Genomic DNA, 18,366 nt, shown 5'->3' on the forward strand with positions numbered 1-18,366 from the left:
TCAGCTCTCCCTCAGCCCTCGGGCTCCTCCTCTTCCTTTTTCCTTTCTTCTCCCCACCCTACATTAGTCTGAAGAAGAGTTTCGGCCCGAAACGTTGCCTATTTCCTTCACTCCATAGATGCTGCTGCGCCCGCTGAGTTTCTCCAGCACTTTTGTCTACCTTGCTGTAAACCTGCTTGTCAACATCTTCAACAAAACAGCTCGGACAGGTTTAGAGGGATATGGGCCAAACGCAGGCAGGTGGGACTAGCGTAGATGGGACACGTTAGTCGGTGTGAGCAAGTTGGGCCAAAGGGCATGTTTCCACACTGTATCACTCTGTGACTCCATGACTCCAAAATAGTTGCCATTTTAACTGGAGATTACTTAACTCCGATGTAGGTCGCCAATAGGCTTGCCAACTTTATCACTCCCAAATAAAGGACAAAAGGTCAAAATTCCTGATGGCAATTCGTTGACCGACTCGGCCGTGGCTGGGTGAATGATGAGTTGGCCCGGGTGCTGGACTGCACACAAAGCCCAGCCGATGTCGCGCGGGCCAAAACCCCTCAGGTTGCCCGCCGGCTGGGCTTTGTGTTCTGCCGCACACAAAGTCCGGCCCCCCATCCAACCCATGAACCGGTGATCGGCCATGAGGTGGTGGTGTCGGCGGTAAGCGATTTTTCCGAAGATCGGACAGCTGGCCGGGCTGCCGACCGACGGGGCCACGGGCGAGGTGCTGCTGCTGCTGCTGCTGCTGCTGCTGCACTCCATGGGCTGCACTACGTCGGGACGGGTGAGGCGGGGCCGAACGCGGCGCTCCGACCCGACAGTCCCCTCGACCCGAGTAGCAGCGGTCAAATACGGGACAATGGCGGTCCCATACGGGACAAACCAATTTAGCCCGATATACGGGATGTCCCGGCTAATACGGGACAGTTGGCAACCCTAGTCTACAATAACAATAATTAATCTTTTAAGTGCCAGGAGATCTCCTGTGTGTTTACAGTTTCCTGTTTTTCTCCATGTTTCTCCGAAATGTTTTCCTTCTATTCCTCTCACAGATCTCTCTGAACATTGGCCAAAATAAGATGGAGAGACAGACCAGTGGGAACATTTCACTAAACTCTATGCGTTTTAAGTCAGGAATTTCAAAGCCACAAATTTGTCCTCCTGGGATTAGCAACTGAAAATGCAACTTACATCACATGATTGAAGCTGTTCACAGACATCACATTCTTAAAAACTACATCTGATTTCAACTGTAGCTTGCTTGCCTCAGTCAACTTGGCCGAGAAAATATCGTATAGCAGGGGGTCGGTCACTTGCTAAAGGTTCGCACTTAAGAATAATAATAATGGATGGGATTTATATAGCGCCTTTCTAATACTCAAGGCGCTTTACATCGCATTATTCATTCACTCCTCAGTCACACTCGGTGGTGGTAAGCTACTTCTGTAGCCACAGCTGCCCTGGGGCAGACTGACGGAAGCGTGGCTGCCAATCTGCGCCTACGGCCCCTCCGACCACCACCAATCACTCACACACATTCACACACAGGCAAAGGTGGGTGAAGTGTCTTGCCCAAGGACACAACGACAGTATGCACTCCAAGCGGGATTCGAACCGGCTACCTTCCGGTCGCCAGCCGAACACTTAGCCCATTGTGCCATCTGTCGTCCCACTAAAGCACTTGTAGCACTAACTCCGTTTTGTGTTACTCTTGGGATGTTTCTTCAGCTGCCTTCCCTTCATAAACGCGGCTGGTAGATTAGTTCATCATTCTACACTGCCCCAATATGGGTGGCACGGTGGCGCAGTGGTAGAGTTGCTGCCTCACAGCGCCGGAGACCCGGGTTCGATCCTGACTGCGGGTACTTGTCAGTACGAGGTTTGTACGTTCTCCCCGTGGTCTGCGTGGGTTTTCTCCAGGTACTTGGGTTTCCTCCCACACTATAAAGACGTACAGGTTTGTAGGTTTATTGGTTTTGGTAAAAAAATAGTAAATTCTCCCTAGTGTGTAGGATAGTGCTAGTGCTTGAGGTGATCGCTGGTCGGCACGGACTCGGTGGGATGAAGAGATTGCTTGCCTCCTGTATGTCTAAGGTCTAAAACCTTTTGACCTCCCATCTCAGAGACCTACAGACCTAAAACGGCATGGGTTGTATCCGGATGCTCCGGATTCCTCCCACACTCTAAAGACGTACAGGTTTGAGGGTTCACTAGCTTCTGTGAAAATTGCAAATTGTTCCCTCGTGTGTGTGTGTGTGTGTGTGTGTGTGAATGTGTGTGTGTTGGATAGAGCTAGTGTGCGGGGCGATCGCTGGGCGTTATGGACACACTGGGCCAAAGGGGCCTGTTTCCGCGCTGTGTCTCCAAAGTCGAAAGTCCAATGCGTGGGTGTAACTGTGAGACATTCGGCTGAGGTATCGTTCCACTGGCTCAGGCCAAAACGTTTTTACTGCAGCTCAGAGCCACGTCCCTCTTTAAATCGTTATGAAACAATCACTCATCGCGCTGCTGTTTATAAGATGCTGTTGATGCAGAGCAGCTGCCAAGAGGCATCGCGTTCCAAACAAATGAACAATGTTTTTATGAAATAATCTGAAAGGCTTGTTGTTGAAATGCTTCATAATGGCTTTGTTTTAATTTTCTCGTGGTATCATTCTGTTAAATGTTGGCAGAAAGAGTTCAGCCTCCCATTCCCGCTCCATTATCTAGCCTTGAAAATATTGGTCTCATTCTCCTCTCCCACCTCTCCCTCCATTCACATTCCGTCTACCGACTTTAGACTTCAGAGATACAGCGTGGAAACAGGACCAGCAGCCCACTGAGTCCACGCCGACCAGCAATTACCCCGTACACTAACCAAGTTCAAGTTCAAGATCAATTTATTGTCACATGCACACAATAGGCAAATGTTTTATTCTCTGGAATTCTCTGCCACAGAAGGTAGTTGAGGCCAGTTCATTGGCTATATTTAAGAGGGAGTTAGATGTGTCCCTTGTGGCTAAATGGATTAGGGGGTATGGAGAGAAGGCAGGTACAGGATAGTAAGTTGGATGGTCAGCCATGATCATATTGAATAGGCTCGAAGGGCCGAATGGCCTACTCCTGCACCTATTTTCTATGTTTCTATAACGTGTGTGCGGTGTCCAGGCACCTCAAAAGGCCCTGTCCCACTGTACGAGGTAATTCAAGAGTTCTCCCCCTGATTCAAGCTTGTGTAATGTACATAGCGGGTACGTAGGAGTTCGTGGATGTCACGTAGCGGCTCGTACGAGTAACGGTAGGTACTCGGGAAATCCGGTAAACTCGTGATGTTTTTCCAACACTGTGAAAAATGTCCACGAGTAAAAAAATACTTATGTTGAAAAAAATGGTTACTTTTTACTCGTACGAGCCCCAATGGACCCGCCACGTATATTACACCAGCTCGAATCTGGGGAGAACTCGGGAGAACTCTTGAAGTACCTCGTACAGTGGGACAGGCCCTTAAGGATTACAAACCAGATTGAAATACTGCAGTCAATAGCATTGCATGAACTGTCGTATTTAGTTTAGTTTAGTTTCGAGATACAGCGCGGAAACCCCACAACCCACCGAGTCTGTGCCGACCAGCGATCCCCGTACACTAACGCTATCCTACACACACTAGGGGCAATTTTACAATCTTTTACCCAAGCCAATTAACCTGTACGTCTTTGGAGTGTGGGAGGAAGCCGGAGCATCCGGAGGAAACCCACGCAGGCCACGGGGAGAACGTTCAAACTCCGTACAGACAGCACCCGTGGAGTGGATCGAACCCGCGTCTCTGGAGCTGTAAGGCAGCAGCTCTACCCGCTGCACCACTGTGCAACACTGTTATACACTTACTGTTCAACTGCATCCACACAAAAAGCACTAGTTACCAGGATAACTATAACTTTCACAGAGGCACGGCTCGACTGGAAAGCAACATTGGTCATGGAATACATTGAACAACACGTATGGAATACAGTGAACAACACATCAGGCCCTTCGGCCCATAATGTCTGTGCAAAATATGATGTCAAGTTACACTAATCTCATTTGCCTGCACTTCATAAGGTCATAAGGAATCGGAGTAGAATTAGGCCATTCGGCCCATCAAGTCTACTCCGCCATTCAATCATGGCTGATCTATCTTTCCCTCCTAATCCCATTCTCCTGCCTTCTCCCCATAACCTCTGACACCCGTACTAATCAAGAATCTATCTATCTCTGCCTTAAAAATATCCACTGACTTGGTCTCCACAGCCTTCTGTGGCAATGAATTCCACAGATTCACCACCCTCTGACTAAAGAAATTTCCCCTCATCTCCTTTCCACAAGAACGTTCTTTAATTCTGAGGCTGTGACCTCTAGTCCTAGACTCTCTCACTAGTGGAAACATCGTCTCCACATCCAGACGGAGTTTCTTCCCACAGGCCATCAGGACAGTAACACTCTGATCTCACCAGGGAGCAATCACTGTTGTGTCTTTATTTTAAATGTAAATACTGGTTCTGTTCTGTCGTTCTGTGGTTTTGCACAATCCCGCAGGCATTGCCACTTTCATTTCCCTGTACATCTTGTATGTGTATATGACAAAGAAAGTTGACTTGACTCTATCCAGGCCTGTCACTAGTCGGTAAGTTTCAATGAAATCCCCCCCCCCCCCCCTCATTCTTGTAAACTCCAGCGAGTACGGGCCCAGTGCTGTCAGACGCTCATCATAGGTTAACCTACTCATTCCTGGGGTCATTCTTGTAAACCTCCCCTGGCCAGCACACCCTTCCTCACATAAGGTGCCCAGAATTGTTCACATGTGCCCATCCAAAAGCCTCTCAAACACCATTATTGTATCTGCCTCCAGCACCCCTGGCAGCATGATCCAGATGTCACCCTCTGTGTGAAATAAAAAACGTGCCCCGCACATCCCCTTTAAACTTTGTCCCTCTCACCTTACAGCTCTGCGCTCTTATATAGTGGGGAAAAAGACCACCAGGGGCGCCGGGGAGATGGCAGCCCGGCCGGCAGCTTTTTCTTTCGTTTGTTATTTTTTAGTGCGTTAAAAGTTTGTTTTAATGTTCTTCGGTTTGTTTTATGTGGGGGGAGGGGGGAGGGGGAAACTGTTTTTCAAGTTCCTACCTTCCCGGAGATGTGATCAATTTTGGGATCATATTCTCCGGGCTCTGCGGCCTAACCATCGCTGGAGCTGGAAGCCTCCTCGGACTGTCGTGAGCCCCACCGCGGGGCGCGGACTTAACATCGGAGCGGATCCCTTGCCTGGGATCGCTCCCACCGCGGCCTGCGGACTTACCATCAAGGGCTCGCAGTCTCGGGAGAGGCTAGTCGGGAAGCTCTAATGCCGCGGAAGGCTCGACCAGCCCCGACGCGAGGTTCGATCGCCCGGCGCGGGGGATCTGACATCCCCCCGATGCAGGAGCTGATCGCCTCGATGCAGAGGGCCCGAACGCCACCGGCTACGGGAGTCAAGATCGTCCCGTCAACGGAGGGCTCGAGACCCCCGACCGAGGAAGAACAAAAGGAAGGCCTTGAACTTTATTTCGCCTTCCATCACAGTGAGGAATGTGGAGGAGTCACTGTGGTGGATGTTCGTGTTAAAATGTGTTTTTGAGTGATGTGTTACTTTTAATTGTATGACTGACCTGGCCAGTGAAATTCCTCGTATGTTGCAAAACATACTTGGCGAATAAAGTGTGATTTTAATTCTGGTTCTGATTGAGCAATCGGGAGTGGCTGTGATGTGAGGAACACTGTCTGCTCTCCTGACACAAACAATGGGCACTCTCTCTTTGAACTCTACCCATCCATTTTTATAGAGATACAGAAACTACTACTCATTCAGCAGACTGTTGATGGCAATTCCCCATCGGGAGATGCACACACAATTTCCACTTGCTTGTTATTTAAACCAAACAATTTTTTTTAGACTTTAGAGATACAGTGCAGAAACAGGCCCTTCGGCCCATCCGAGCCGCGCCGACCAGTGACCACCCTGTACACTTTTGATAAAAATACATCGATAGATGCTCCTGAACACATTATCAGTGATGTAACCTGGGGTCATTGGGTGTTTCGGGTCTTTCAACATCAGACACCCTCACCCAGGCGACCCAGCCGTGGTTGATCAGTCCACGACTTGTCTTCAGGTAGCATTCGCTCCTCCCCATTAGTACTATCCTACAAACACACAGGACAATTTACAATTTTGACTGAAGCCAATGAACCTACAAACCTGTACGTCTTTGGACTTTTTCACACAGAGAGTTGTGAGTCTCTGGAATTTTTGCGGTGGAGGAGGGTTCTCTGGATGCTTTCAAGAGAGAGCTAGATAGGGCTGTTAAAGATAGCGGAGTCCGGGGATATGGGGAGAAGGCAGGAACGGGGTACTGATTAGGGATGATCAGCCATGATCACATTGAATGGCGGTGCTGGCTCGAAGGGCTGAATGGCCTCTACTCCTGCACCTATTGTCCATTGAGTGTGGGGGGAAACCGGAGATCCTGGGGAAAACCCACGTGGTCACGGGGAGAACGTACAAACTCCTTACAGACAGCACCCGTAGTCAGGATTGAACCCGGGTCTCTGGCGCTGCGAGACGGCAACTATCGCCGCGCCACCGTGCCAACACAAAATGAGTTCTGTTCTCTTATGTCCTCATCTCCCCTTCAAAATGTCCTTGGTAGTGCGGACAGGAGTTGAACCAAAAACCTCAATACCAAGACTGATTGATTTTTGCAACACTAAGATATGGATTCAAGGCTGGAAAAAGGAGTCAAGGAATGGGTTGGACCTGATCTAATTAAAAGGTGACATAATCCTGAGGGACTGAATGGTCTAATTTTATGTAGGTTAGTCAGATGCAATACAGACTGCAATAATCAGACCCACACTATATATATACATATACATATATATATATATAAACACCTTTTAGCTTGTCTTATTAAAAAAAAGTATTTTAGTTTAGTTTACAGATGCAGTGCAGAAGCAGGCCCTTCGGCCCATCTAGTCCGACTCGACCAGCGATCCCCGCACATTAACACTATCCTAAACCAGGGACAACTTTTGCATTTATACCAAGCCAATTCACCTACAAACCTGTACGTCTCTGGAGGGGGGGGGGGGGGAAACCGAAGATCTCGGAGAAAAGCCACACAGGTCACGGGGAGAACGTGCAAACTCCGTACAGACAGCACCCGTAGCCGGGATCGAACCGGGGTCTTTGGCGCAGTAAGTGCCATAAGGCAACGACTCTACCGCTGCACCATAAATCCCTAAGTGCGTTCATCTAGTTCATTAATGGTCTCAGGTGAAATGTTATCCAATAGACTCAGTTAAGGCATATTTAAGGCAATTATATTTCCTGAATAGCTTTAATTTTGCATGGCATAGACTGCTGGAACGCTTCAATGTCTGCCAGGGTCACGCTGTGTTTCCCTGACTTTTGTTTCCATGCCTAGAATTGCATGGCTTAAATTGGACTTAGATACAGTAATGTGTTCTGATACGCCTGATAATTTACGAATACCACTGATGAGTCAGGCTGCAAACTGATATAGGAGAGGAGACGAGCGTCACAAAATGGCATCATGTTCTCAGTACGCTGCACTGTGGCTTAACAGAAGCAAGGCTCAGTAGCTTACACCAGCAGTCAAACTGGTGCATTAGTGTCCAGGTACCTATCAACAACACTGTATCCACCTATCACTCACCCCCCTCACCTGTATACACCTATCCTCCTCACCTCAATTCACCTATCAATGCCCCTCACCTGCACCAACCTATCAACACCCCTCACCTGTACTCAACTATCATTCACATCCTCACCTAGATCCACATATCAACCCACCTCACCTGTATCCACGTATCACTCACCCCCTCACCTGTATCCACCTCTTAACCCCACTCACCTATATCCACCTATCATTCAACTCCCCTCACCTGTATCCACCTGCCACTCATCCTCCCCTCACCTGTATACACCTGCCACTCAACTCACTTCACCTGTATCCACCTATCATTCACCCCTCCCCCCCCCCTTACAGCGCCAGAGACCCGGGTTCGATCCTGACTACGGGTGCTGTCTATACGTAGTTTGTACGTACTCCCCGTGACCTGCGTGCGGTTTCTCCGGTTTCACAAGTCCCACAATCCAAAGACGTACACGTTTACAGGCTAATTGGCTTCGGTAAAATTGTCCCAGGTGCCTGTAAGATGGTGTAAGTGTGCGGGGAGCGCTGGTCGGCGAGGACTCGGTGAGCCAAGGGATCTGTTTCCTGACTACATCTCCAAACTAAATCAAACGGTTAGTTTAGTACATTGTCACGTGTACCGAGGTACAGTGAAAAGCTGTCTGTTGCGTGCTATCCAGTCAGCGGAAAGACAATACACGATAACAATCGAGTCGTTTACAGTGTACAGATACATGATAAGGGAATAACGTTTAGTGCAAGGTAAAGCCAGCAAAGTCCGATCAAGGATAGTCCGAGGGTCATTAATATGACTAAAGAAAGAATAGGAACACTCAAGAAAGAAGGCAACTAACTGAACAGATGCTTGTTACTGGTAGAGAAGAGAGGTGAGTGGCCTGGCTCTACATACCTGCCATCTGTTGAATGCCACTGAAGGTGCCTAGGTTACTTGTCGAGGTTGCTTGCTGCAACAGCTGCAAAGAGATAAAATAATTCCACTGTGATATGACAATTTAAAGCTCGGACTGGGTCAAACATTTCTGCAGACGCTCGTTCTTTACCCTCTGGCTGATGCCTGGAACATTGTCACCAGCCGGGAGAATTCAATCCGGGAAGCTTCCAAAACATTGCTTGTGCTGGTACACTTGTAATCAGTGGACATCTTCAGAGACTCGGCGTAAACGGGAGCCTGCCTGAAGGCTCGTCGGTTGGTCGGGACCAGGATGGAGCCTCTGGAGACGCCGGACGCGAGGAGCGAGGGGTCGGTGGGAGGGTGAACCGGGGTAACGCCATAGGGTCAGCGCCATGAGGGTCGGCTGCAGGAGGTGCCCCGGGACACAAAGATGGCTGGGCGAGGAGAGGAGAGGAGAGGGACGTCGGTTGGCGGGAACTGCTCCAGTACATCGAGCGCGCGGGCCGAACGGACTTTGGACTTTGAAAGATGGCGCCAAAAATGGCGGCGCCCGCAGGTGTAATTTATGCAAGAATATGCATATGTGACAAATAAAGAACCATTGAAATCAGCATCCACTTAAAGTAATAGACATTGCTAACCATTTCCATAAAGTATCCAAAGTCAAATGGATAACCTTATGGATGGTTCAACCAAATTATACCCATCCAAGGCCACATACATTATACATCTTAAACAACAAAAACCCAATCTCTGAGGAATGTGGGCTGGATAGAGGGTGCCAGCCTGGCATCTTTCAATACAGTTGACTTTGAGATATCGCAACACAGGCTCAAGATATCCAGCGATCTGGAGGATGCAGCTGTTTTAACAAGGGATGAACAGTTCTGAATGGAGTCACCAGGAACTGCTGGTTGAGGGGAAAAAGGAGAACAAAGAGCTGGATCTCGGCGGGTCAGGCAACATCTCTGGAGAACATGGATTGGTGACGTTTCAGGGATTGGAGCCTTCTTCAGGCTAAAAATGCACCCCAACTCAAAACGTCACCTAACCAGAGATGCTGCCTGACCCACTGAGTCACTCCAGCGCTTTGTGTCCGTTAACTTCTGCCAGGGTGGTGTTGGAGGCAGATGTGATTGTGACGTTTAAGAGGTTTTTTGTTTAAGCACATGGGTACGCAGGGGATTGCAGGGATTATGTGCAGGCGGATCAGAGTTGGTCTTGGCATCGTGTTCCCCACAGATATTGTCGGCCGAAGGGCCTGTTCACGTGCTGCGCTATATTCTAAAGAGCAGAGCACAGATGCACACTCACGCACGCACGCACGCAGCTCAAACACACGCGTGCAAATACACGTGCACACACAAGTGCTCTCACACACATGCTCCAACGCACGTGCACACAAATACACATGCGTGCACACACACACACACACACGCGAGTGCACACACATAGGAGTGCACACACGCACACACACATGAGTGCGCACAGACACACACACACACACACACATACGAGTGCACACGCACACAGACACACACATAAGTGCATACACATACGAGTGCACTCATGCACACACACGATCACACATGAGTGTGCATACACACGTGCAGGCACACACGAGTGCACACACATACGAGTGCACACACACACACAAGTGCACACACACGCACACACACGAGTGCATACACATGAGAGTGCACACACACGCACACAGACACACACACGAGTGCATACACATACGAGTGCACACTCATGCACACACACACGCTCACACATGAGTGTGCATACACACATACACACGTGCAAACACACACACTCCCTAAATCAGGAACGCATAACACCAGAGCAAGCTCTGGGGATTCCAGCCTGAGTTATATCTGAACTGAATAAAGAAGTAATCTTGACAGAGCCTTTCTTTGTCTCACAGTGCACCTTGCAGCTGGGTGTACGCAGCACAATGAACAGCTAGACATGAACTGAAGCAAAATGGAGTGGTGTGGAGAGCCTGCATTTGTTACAGGCGGAAGCTGTGGGCTGTCGCTGACACTGGGACACGATCCAGGGCGTTGCTATGACATTGGGGACAGCAGATGTTGCTGCCCTTCTGCGGCACCACTCAGGGGCTAATGTTGCCACAGACTTCTGCACAACACACAGGGGTTGTCACTGGAAGCAGCACTTCAGGCTTCAGCTTGAGATCAGGCACACACACACGCGCACACACACACACTGAACACACGCACATACACTGCACACGCACAACACCGTACACACACTGCACACGCACACACTGCACACACACACACACACACACTGCACACACGCACGCACACTGCACACACTCATGCACACGCACACTCATGCGCACACACATACGCATACACATTTGTGTGCACACATACACGCTCACAACACTCACGTGCACATTCACACGTGCACAGACGCATGTGCGCACACATACGCATGCACACTCACTCGCGCATATAGGTGCACACACACACACGTGTTCATGCACACACACACTACTATTCACAGCTCATGTATGAATGAGCTTGTTACCATTCGCACGGAGTGTGAGCTTGGCTCACAGCTGAACACAGGACAGTCGGCGTGGAGGGAAAGGCCGAGGAGAAAGAGCGAGGCAGGGGTGTGGGAGTGTGGGAGTGGAGTGGGAGTGTGGGGGTGGAGTGGGAGTGTGGGAGTGGAGTGGGAGTGTGGGAGTGGAGTGGGAGGACAGTGGAGGTGGGTGTGACACAATCTCTCTGGAGGAAAGGAGTAGGTGGTGATTCGGGTTGAGACCCTTCTCCATTCCTTTCCTCCAGAGATGCTGCCTGACCCGCTGAGTTACTCCAGTACTTTGGGTCTTTGGTCAGAAATAACCCTGACATCAGTGTAATCAGGACATTGGAATCCAGTGGGCACAGTGGGGCTATGAGCGTGCAGCTGCTGAAATCTTGAGCAAAAAAAAAAAAACTGCTGGAGGAACTCAGAGGGCCAGGCAGCATCTGGAGGGGGGTGAAACAAAATCTCCCTTTACAGATGCTGTCTGACTCACCGACTACCTCAAGCAGTTTGTTTTATGTCCATCGTGCAAAATATCCGTTTTAACAAGACCTCCCAGAATATTCCTACTGGGAACACAAAGACTATTACTTCGGGTGGCAGGCTATTAATTTCTGCCACGTGAAGTCCGACACTTGATTAGTACGGACGTATGGGGAGAAGGCAGGAGAATCGGGTTTGAGAGGGAAAGATAGATCAGCCATGATTGAATAGACTCGATGGGCCGAATGGACCTAATTCTGCTCCTATAACGTATGAACATGAACTATTCCTGTCGGAGTCAGGGAATAAGTTCACCGTTATCAGAGGTGGACTGTTATTGTCATTAGGGAGATTAATGTGAATGCATATGGGGTCATTGCCAATCGATGGTTGGGGCACGCACTATATTCCTCATTGATTTGTCTTAACAATAAGAAGATCACACCAGCACATCAACCTAAAATGTGAAAGAGTTACATACACAACTAAAGCAATCTATAAAAGTTTCTTGCACCTACATCAGGTGAAATATTAACATTCTGAGTCAATGTTTCAACAGCACTAGCACAGTATAGTTAGGCACAGAAAAACTTAATTTGAATGCCTTTATCTTAAACAGCGAAATACACAGTGGCCTCTAAAGCATTTAACAAGATCCCACTCTGTGTTAGAGGGGAACCTCTCCTGCTGTACAGCTGTGAAACGTAATGCACACATTTAACTTGCGTATCTCCATGGGCGATTGATACATTATTGAAAGCAGGAACGAACGGGGAATTGCAAACGTTTAGAGATTGCCCCAAAATTCGTGGCACCCAATTAAAATAAACTTCTTCCATGCAGATGCAGAGCGGATACAGAGCGGAGGGGGTGGGTGGAGGGGAGGGGGTGGGTGGAGGGGAGGGGGTGGGTGGAGGGGAGGGGGTGGGTGGAGGGGAGGGGGAGAGGGATAGGGTGGCGGTAGAGGGGAGGATGTGGGGGTGGATGGGGATGGGAGGAGGTGGGGGTGGGTGGAGGGGGGAAGGGGTGGGGGTGGGAGGAGAGGGGAAGGGGTGGGAGGAGAGGGGAGGATATGGGGGTGGATGGGGATGGGAAGATGTGGGGGTGGATGGGGATTGGAGGAGGTGGGGGTGGGTGGAGGGGGGAAGGGGTGGGGTGGTAGGAGAGGGGAGGAGGGGTGGGGTGGGAGGAGAGGGGAGGGGATGGGGTGGGTGGGGATGGGAGTGCAGGGGAGGATGTGGGGGTGGGAGTGGAGGGGTGGATGTGTGGGTGGGAGGTGAGGGGGTGGGAGGAGATGGGAGGGGTGGGGGTGGGAGCAGAAGGGGAGGATGTGGGGGTGGGGAAGGGGAAGGAGGGAGAAAGCAAGGGCTATCTGGTCGATATCTCTCTCCATCCCCTTCCCAGTTCTCCCACTTACTGTCTCCGACTACATTCTATCGTTGTCCCGCCCCCTCCCCTGACAAGTCTGAAGAAGGGTCTCGACCTGAAACGTCGCCCATTCCTTCTCTCCAGAGATGCTGCCTCACCCGCTGAGTTACTCCAGCATTTTGTGTTTACCTTCGATTTAAACCAGCATCTGCAGTTTTTTCTTACACATATATATATGTGTGTATATTTTTTTTTAATGTATATGTGGGTATGTGTATATATATATTTTTTTATTTTTTTTCAGTTTTGGATAAAAAGGTCTAAAGCCGGAAGGCCATGAGGGGGATTCCACGAGGAGGGGGTTCGTTGGAGACGGGAAAAGGGATCATCAGTAGGGGACGAGGACTCCTTCCCATGGAAGAACGTTGCCTATTTCCTTCGCTCCATAGATGCTGCTGCACCCGCTGTGTTTCTCCAGCACTTTTGTCTACCTAAGAATTTCATGGTTCCATCTGGGACATTTGACAATAAAACACTCTTCGTGTAAAAACATGGGAGCGAGGCGTGTGGATAAAATGCAACGTTTCCCCAGCTGTACAGAGGGTATAAAGTCTCCCCCACCTTCTCTCCCCCCACCCCACCCCACCCCCCACCCCCCCTGAAGGAGAGAATACCATCGACACCCCCAGCGCATACGCCCAGCTACTGTGAGCTGCATCACGAAAGAAAGGTAGAATGAAATAAAAAAGACTGACTGTGTGCATGTTTTGAGGTACGAAAAGTTCCTTTGTTCCAATCTCGCCAATGTTCTTGGTTCCCCAATGACCACTTACAGACAGGTACTGTGGTCCCAGGGCGCCCAGGCCAGTGAGGTTGCCCCACGTGGCGGTGTTAAGCTGCTGCATCTGCTGAGCCAGCTGCTGTTGTAGGCGCCGTTGCTCCTTGTCCTTCTGAGTGTCGGCGAACTTCACCACAATTGGCGACGAGCAGCCCTGCGGTGGGAAAGAGGCGGGGCGTTAGGGCGAAGATATGGGGGTGGGGGGGGAGCGCCCCCCGAAAGATCCAGTCTCAGCCAGAAGCCAGACATACCAAAAAAAAATCATGTCCGAACAAGGGTTTCGGACCGAAACGTTGCCTATTTCCTTCGCTCCCATAGATGCTGCTGCACCCCCTGAGTTTCTCCAGCATTTTTGTCCACACCAAAAAAAAAAGCAGGTAGACAAAAATGCTGGAGAAACTCAGCGGGTGAGGCAGCATCTATGGAGCGAAGGAATAGGTGACGTTTCGGGTCGAGACCCTTCTTCAGTCTCACCCGCTGAGTTTCCCCAGCATTTTTGTCTACCTTCGATTTTTCCAGCATCTGCAGTTCCTTCTTAAAGTAAAAAAGCAGGAGTAACTCGAGGCAGCATCTTGGCTTCCCATTCCTTTCCCTCCAGCGAAGCCGCCTGACCCGCTGAGTTTACTCCAGCTTTTTGTGTCTATCTTCGGGGTAAACCGGCATCTGCAGTTCCTTCCTGCACCGCCGCCCGATCAATTGGTTTCCAGATGCACCCCTTTTTGGACACAAAATGCCTGAGTAACTCAGCGGGACGGACAGCATCTCTGGAGAGAAGGAACAGGTGACGTTTCGGGTCGAGACCCTCCTGCAGACTGAGAAGTCAGGGGAGGGGGAGAAGGGTCTCGACCCGAAACATCACCCATTCCTTCTCTCCGGAGATGCTGCCTGACCAGCTGAGTCACCCCAGCATTTTGTGTCTATTTTTGGTGTAAAGCAGCATCTGCAGTTCCTTCCCACACATGTGCCCCTTTTCAGTTTTGTTTAGACACAGCCGACCAAAATGCCCCATCTAAGCTAGTCCCAATTGTTCTTGTGATAGGAGCAGAATTGGGCCATTCGGCCCATCAAGTCTACTCCGTCATTCCATCATGGCTGATCTATCTTTCCCTCTCAACTCCATTCTCCTGCCTTCTCCCCATAACCCCTAACACACCTACTAATCAAAATCTCCGCCTTAAAACAATTCATTGACTTGGCCTCCATAGCCGTCTGTGGCAAGTAATTCCAAGGATTCACCACCCTCTGACTGAAGAAACTCCTCCTCATCTCCTTTCTAAAGGTGCAACCTTTATTTCGAGGCTATGACCTTTGGTCCTAGACTCTCCCACTAGTGGAAACATCCTCTCCACATCCACTCTATCCAGGACTCATTGCCCACATTTAGCCCATGTCCCTCTAAACCCTTCGTATCCGTGTACCTGACCAAGGTGAGCTGGGCAAAGTCTACCGACTCTCAGATTTGACCTTCAGTTGACCGGAGCCGGGAAGAATTCCGTATTTCCACCTCCACTTTTGAAGGAATTTAGTTTAGTTTGGATATACTGCATGGTAACAGCTCTTTGGCCCACCGAGTCTGTGCCGACCAATGATCACCTGTACACATGTTCTATCTCCAGTTGCCTGTTTTAGTCCCATTTCTCCAAAGAGCCCCCACCTCCTGCATGGAGATAGATTTTACCTCATTGGATTCCCGCCACCATCTGCTTTTATCTACCTTTCTCCTTAAGTTTAGTTTAGTTTAGAGATACAGCGCGGAAACAGGCCCTTCAGCCCGCACCAACCAGCGATCCCCGCACGCTAACACTATCCTACACCCACTGGGGACAACTTGCATTCATGCCAAGCCAATTAACCTTCAAACCTGTACGTCTTTGGAGCGTGGGAGGAGACCGAAGATCTCGGAGAAAACCCACGCAGAACGTACAAATTCCGTACAGACAGCGCCCGTAGTCAGGAGGTCTCCCCGTGACCTGCGTGGGTTTTCTCCAGGTGCTCCAGTTTCCTCCCACACTCCAAAGATGTACAGGTTTGTAGGTTAATTGGCTTTGGTATTATTGTAAATTGTCCGTAGAGTGGCTGGAATAATGTTAGTGTGTGGGGATCGCTGGCCGGCGAGGACCCGGTGGGCCGAAGGGCCTGTTTCCGCGCTGTATCTCTAAAACCTAAAGTCTAACGATCTGTAGGTTAACGTAGGCTAGCGTAGGGGTGATCGTTGATGGTTTCTGCACTGTATCTCTAAACTAAACCATGTCTCAACCAGAAATGTAGGCACTTGCTCCAACCCCCCCCCACCCCCCACCACACACAAGATGCTGAGTTCCTCCCACAGTTTTCACTCCAGATTCCAGCACCTGCAGTCTCTTGCGTCTCCATTTTACTTTCAAGCCCAGTTTTGATTTTCGATCAAGTCAGAAACATAACGAGAAAGAATTCAAATACTCACCCACCGAGATAGATGCCAGATGACAACAGTCCCTCAAAGGGTTAAAAAGCAGGCACCTGGCTTATTAATTTAAATTTCTTCATACCTTTTATTTTAATTAGATGCTGCTCAGAACCTTCCCTGCTCTGCCTTTACGCAGAGCCACTATTAATAATTAGTTCATGCTGTTAATCACAAAAATCCCCTTTGCTGTAAAAAGACTGAAGCATAGGCCTCGACCTGAGCTACATATTCAACATGTGCAAGATGTCTAGGTTGTACAGGCTTGCCCATCGCTGATTTAAAGCAGAGCTTTTCACCCCCTCTGTTAATCACTCATCATTTAATTAAAATGCCATTAGCCATTGTTTAGCCATTAGCCCGGATGAGATATCGGGAGCCCGATCAAGTGTTGAGTGCCACTGTGCTGTGACCTCTTCTAGATGCCCTGCCCGCCATTTTGCTCTGCTTCATTGGCTACCTGTGCAATCCCAAAGGTTAGCGGCGTGCAATGTGATTGGCCGTTTCATCCCAAATTTGTCATGGAGTCGTACAGTGTGGAAACAGGCCAACTTGCCCACACTGACCAACATGTCCCGTCTACACGAGTCCCACCTCGGCCCATATCCCTGAGGTCGGAAGAAGGGTCTCGACCCGAAACGTCACCCATCCCTTCTCTCCGGAGACGCTGCCTGACCTGCTGAGTAACTCCAGCACTGTGTCTATCCCTCTAAACCTGTCCTATTCACCTACCTGTGTGTAAACGTTGCAATAGTACCTTCCTCAACTACCTCCTCCGGCAGCTCGTTCCATACACCCTATTAAATCGTTCCCCCCATCACCTTAAACCTACGTCCTGTGGTTCTCGATTCCCCTGCTCTGGGCAAGAGATTTTGCGAGTCTACTATTTCTCCCATGATTTTGTACACCTCTATAAGATCACCCCTCGTCCTCCTGCGCTCCAAGGAATAGTGTCCCAGCCTGTTCAACCTCCCCCTATATCTCAGGCCCTTGAGCCCTGGCAACATCCTCGTAAATCTTCTCTGTGCCCTTTCCAACTTGACAACATCTTTCCTATGATGTGGCGCCCAGAACTGAACACAATACGCTAAATGCTTCCTCACCAAAGTCTTATATAACTGCAACATGACGTCCCAACTTCTACATTCAATACTATTTCCCTGTGGCCTTCAATCTGATTTATGTACAGACATTTGGCCCAAGCAGGGATGAGAAGTTATTGGCTCATAGATTTGAGGCTAATTGGAAGAGCCTACCAACTGAGATAGGCATAACATGCAGGATTAATTCAGCGGGCCAGGCAGCATCTCTGGAGGGAAAGTATGGACAGTGTTTTGGGAACTGTATCCGGGCCTTTCTCTCTGCACGTTCGAGAAATAAAACAGCCCAGATGTTTCCAGCTGTTGCTCTCTCCCGCAACTTTGCCCTTACCTGACCTGCAGAGACCAGGATCATCCTAACCCTCCCGATTTTTATTCTCTCTCCGTGCTTCAGGCATCTTGTTACTAGAAGTACACAGTCTACCTTGAATGTACCCAGTCTAATCGTATTGTCATACAGTGTGGAAACAGGCCCTTCGGCCCAACTTGCCCACACCGACCAACATGTCCCATCTACACTAGTCCCACCTGCCTGCGTTTAGCGCATATCCCTCTAAACCAGTCCTATCCATGTGTCTGTCTAAACGTTTCTTAAATGTTGCGCTAGTCCCTGCCTCCACCACTTCCTTTGATAGCTCGTTCCATGCACCCAACGCCATTTGTGTGAAAAAGTTAACCCTCTGATTCCTATTAAATCTTTTCCCCTTCACCTGAAACCTGTGTCTTCTGGTTCTCGATTTACCTACTCTGGGCAAGAGACTGTGTGTCTACCCGATTTAATCCTCGCGTGATTTTGTACACCTCTGTAAGATCACCCCTCATCCTCCTGCGCTCCAAGGAATAGAGTCCTAGCCTGTCCAACCTCTCCCTATAGCTCAGACCATTGAGTCTACGCAACATCCTCGTAAATCTTCCATGAACCCTTTCCAACCTGACCACATCCTGGCAAATCTCCA

The 18,366-nt window shown here is 49.6% G+C and overlaps 1 protein-coding gene across 8 annotated transcripts in view; it reads right to left on the reverse strand.

Annotated features, from left to right (window-relative positions):
- Positions 1-18,366, reverse strand: part of celf2 (CUGBP Elav-like family member 2) — a 579,470-nt gene that overhangs the window by 26,010 nt on the left and 535,094 nt on the right. For 6 of the 8 annotated variants that reach the window (XM_033040143.1, XM_033040139.1, XM_033040138.1 and 3 more), the window contains 2 exons: positions 13,785-14,021; positions 8,611-8,674 (listed from right to left, as the gene is read on the reverse strand). In XM_033040143.1, coding sequence (XP_032896034.1) covers positions 8,611-8,674; positions 13,785-14,021 — 301 coding nt within the window. The remainder of the gene's footprint in view (positions 1-8,610; positions 8,675-13,784; positions 14,022-18,366) is intronic. The other 2 variants (XM_033040142.1, XM_033040145.1) reach the window with 1 other exon arrangement.

This window comes from Amblyraja radiata, chromosome 21 (genome assembly GCF_010909765.2).
Source record: "Amblyraja radiata isolate CabotCenter1 chromosome 21, sAmbRad1.1.pri, whole genome shotgun sequence".
In the NCBI taxonomy this organism is placed as follows: Eukaryota; Metazoa; Chordata; class Chondrichthyes; order Rajiformes; family Rajidae; genus Amblyraja; species Amblyraja radiata.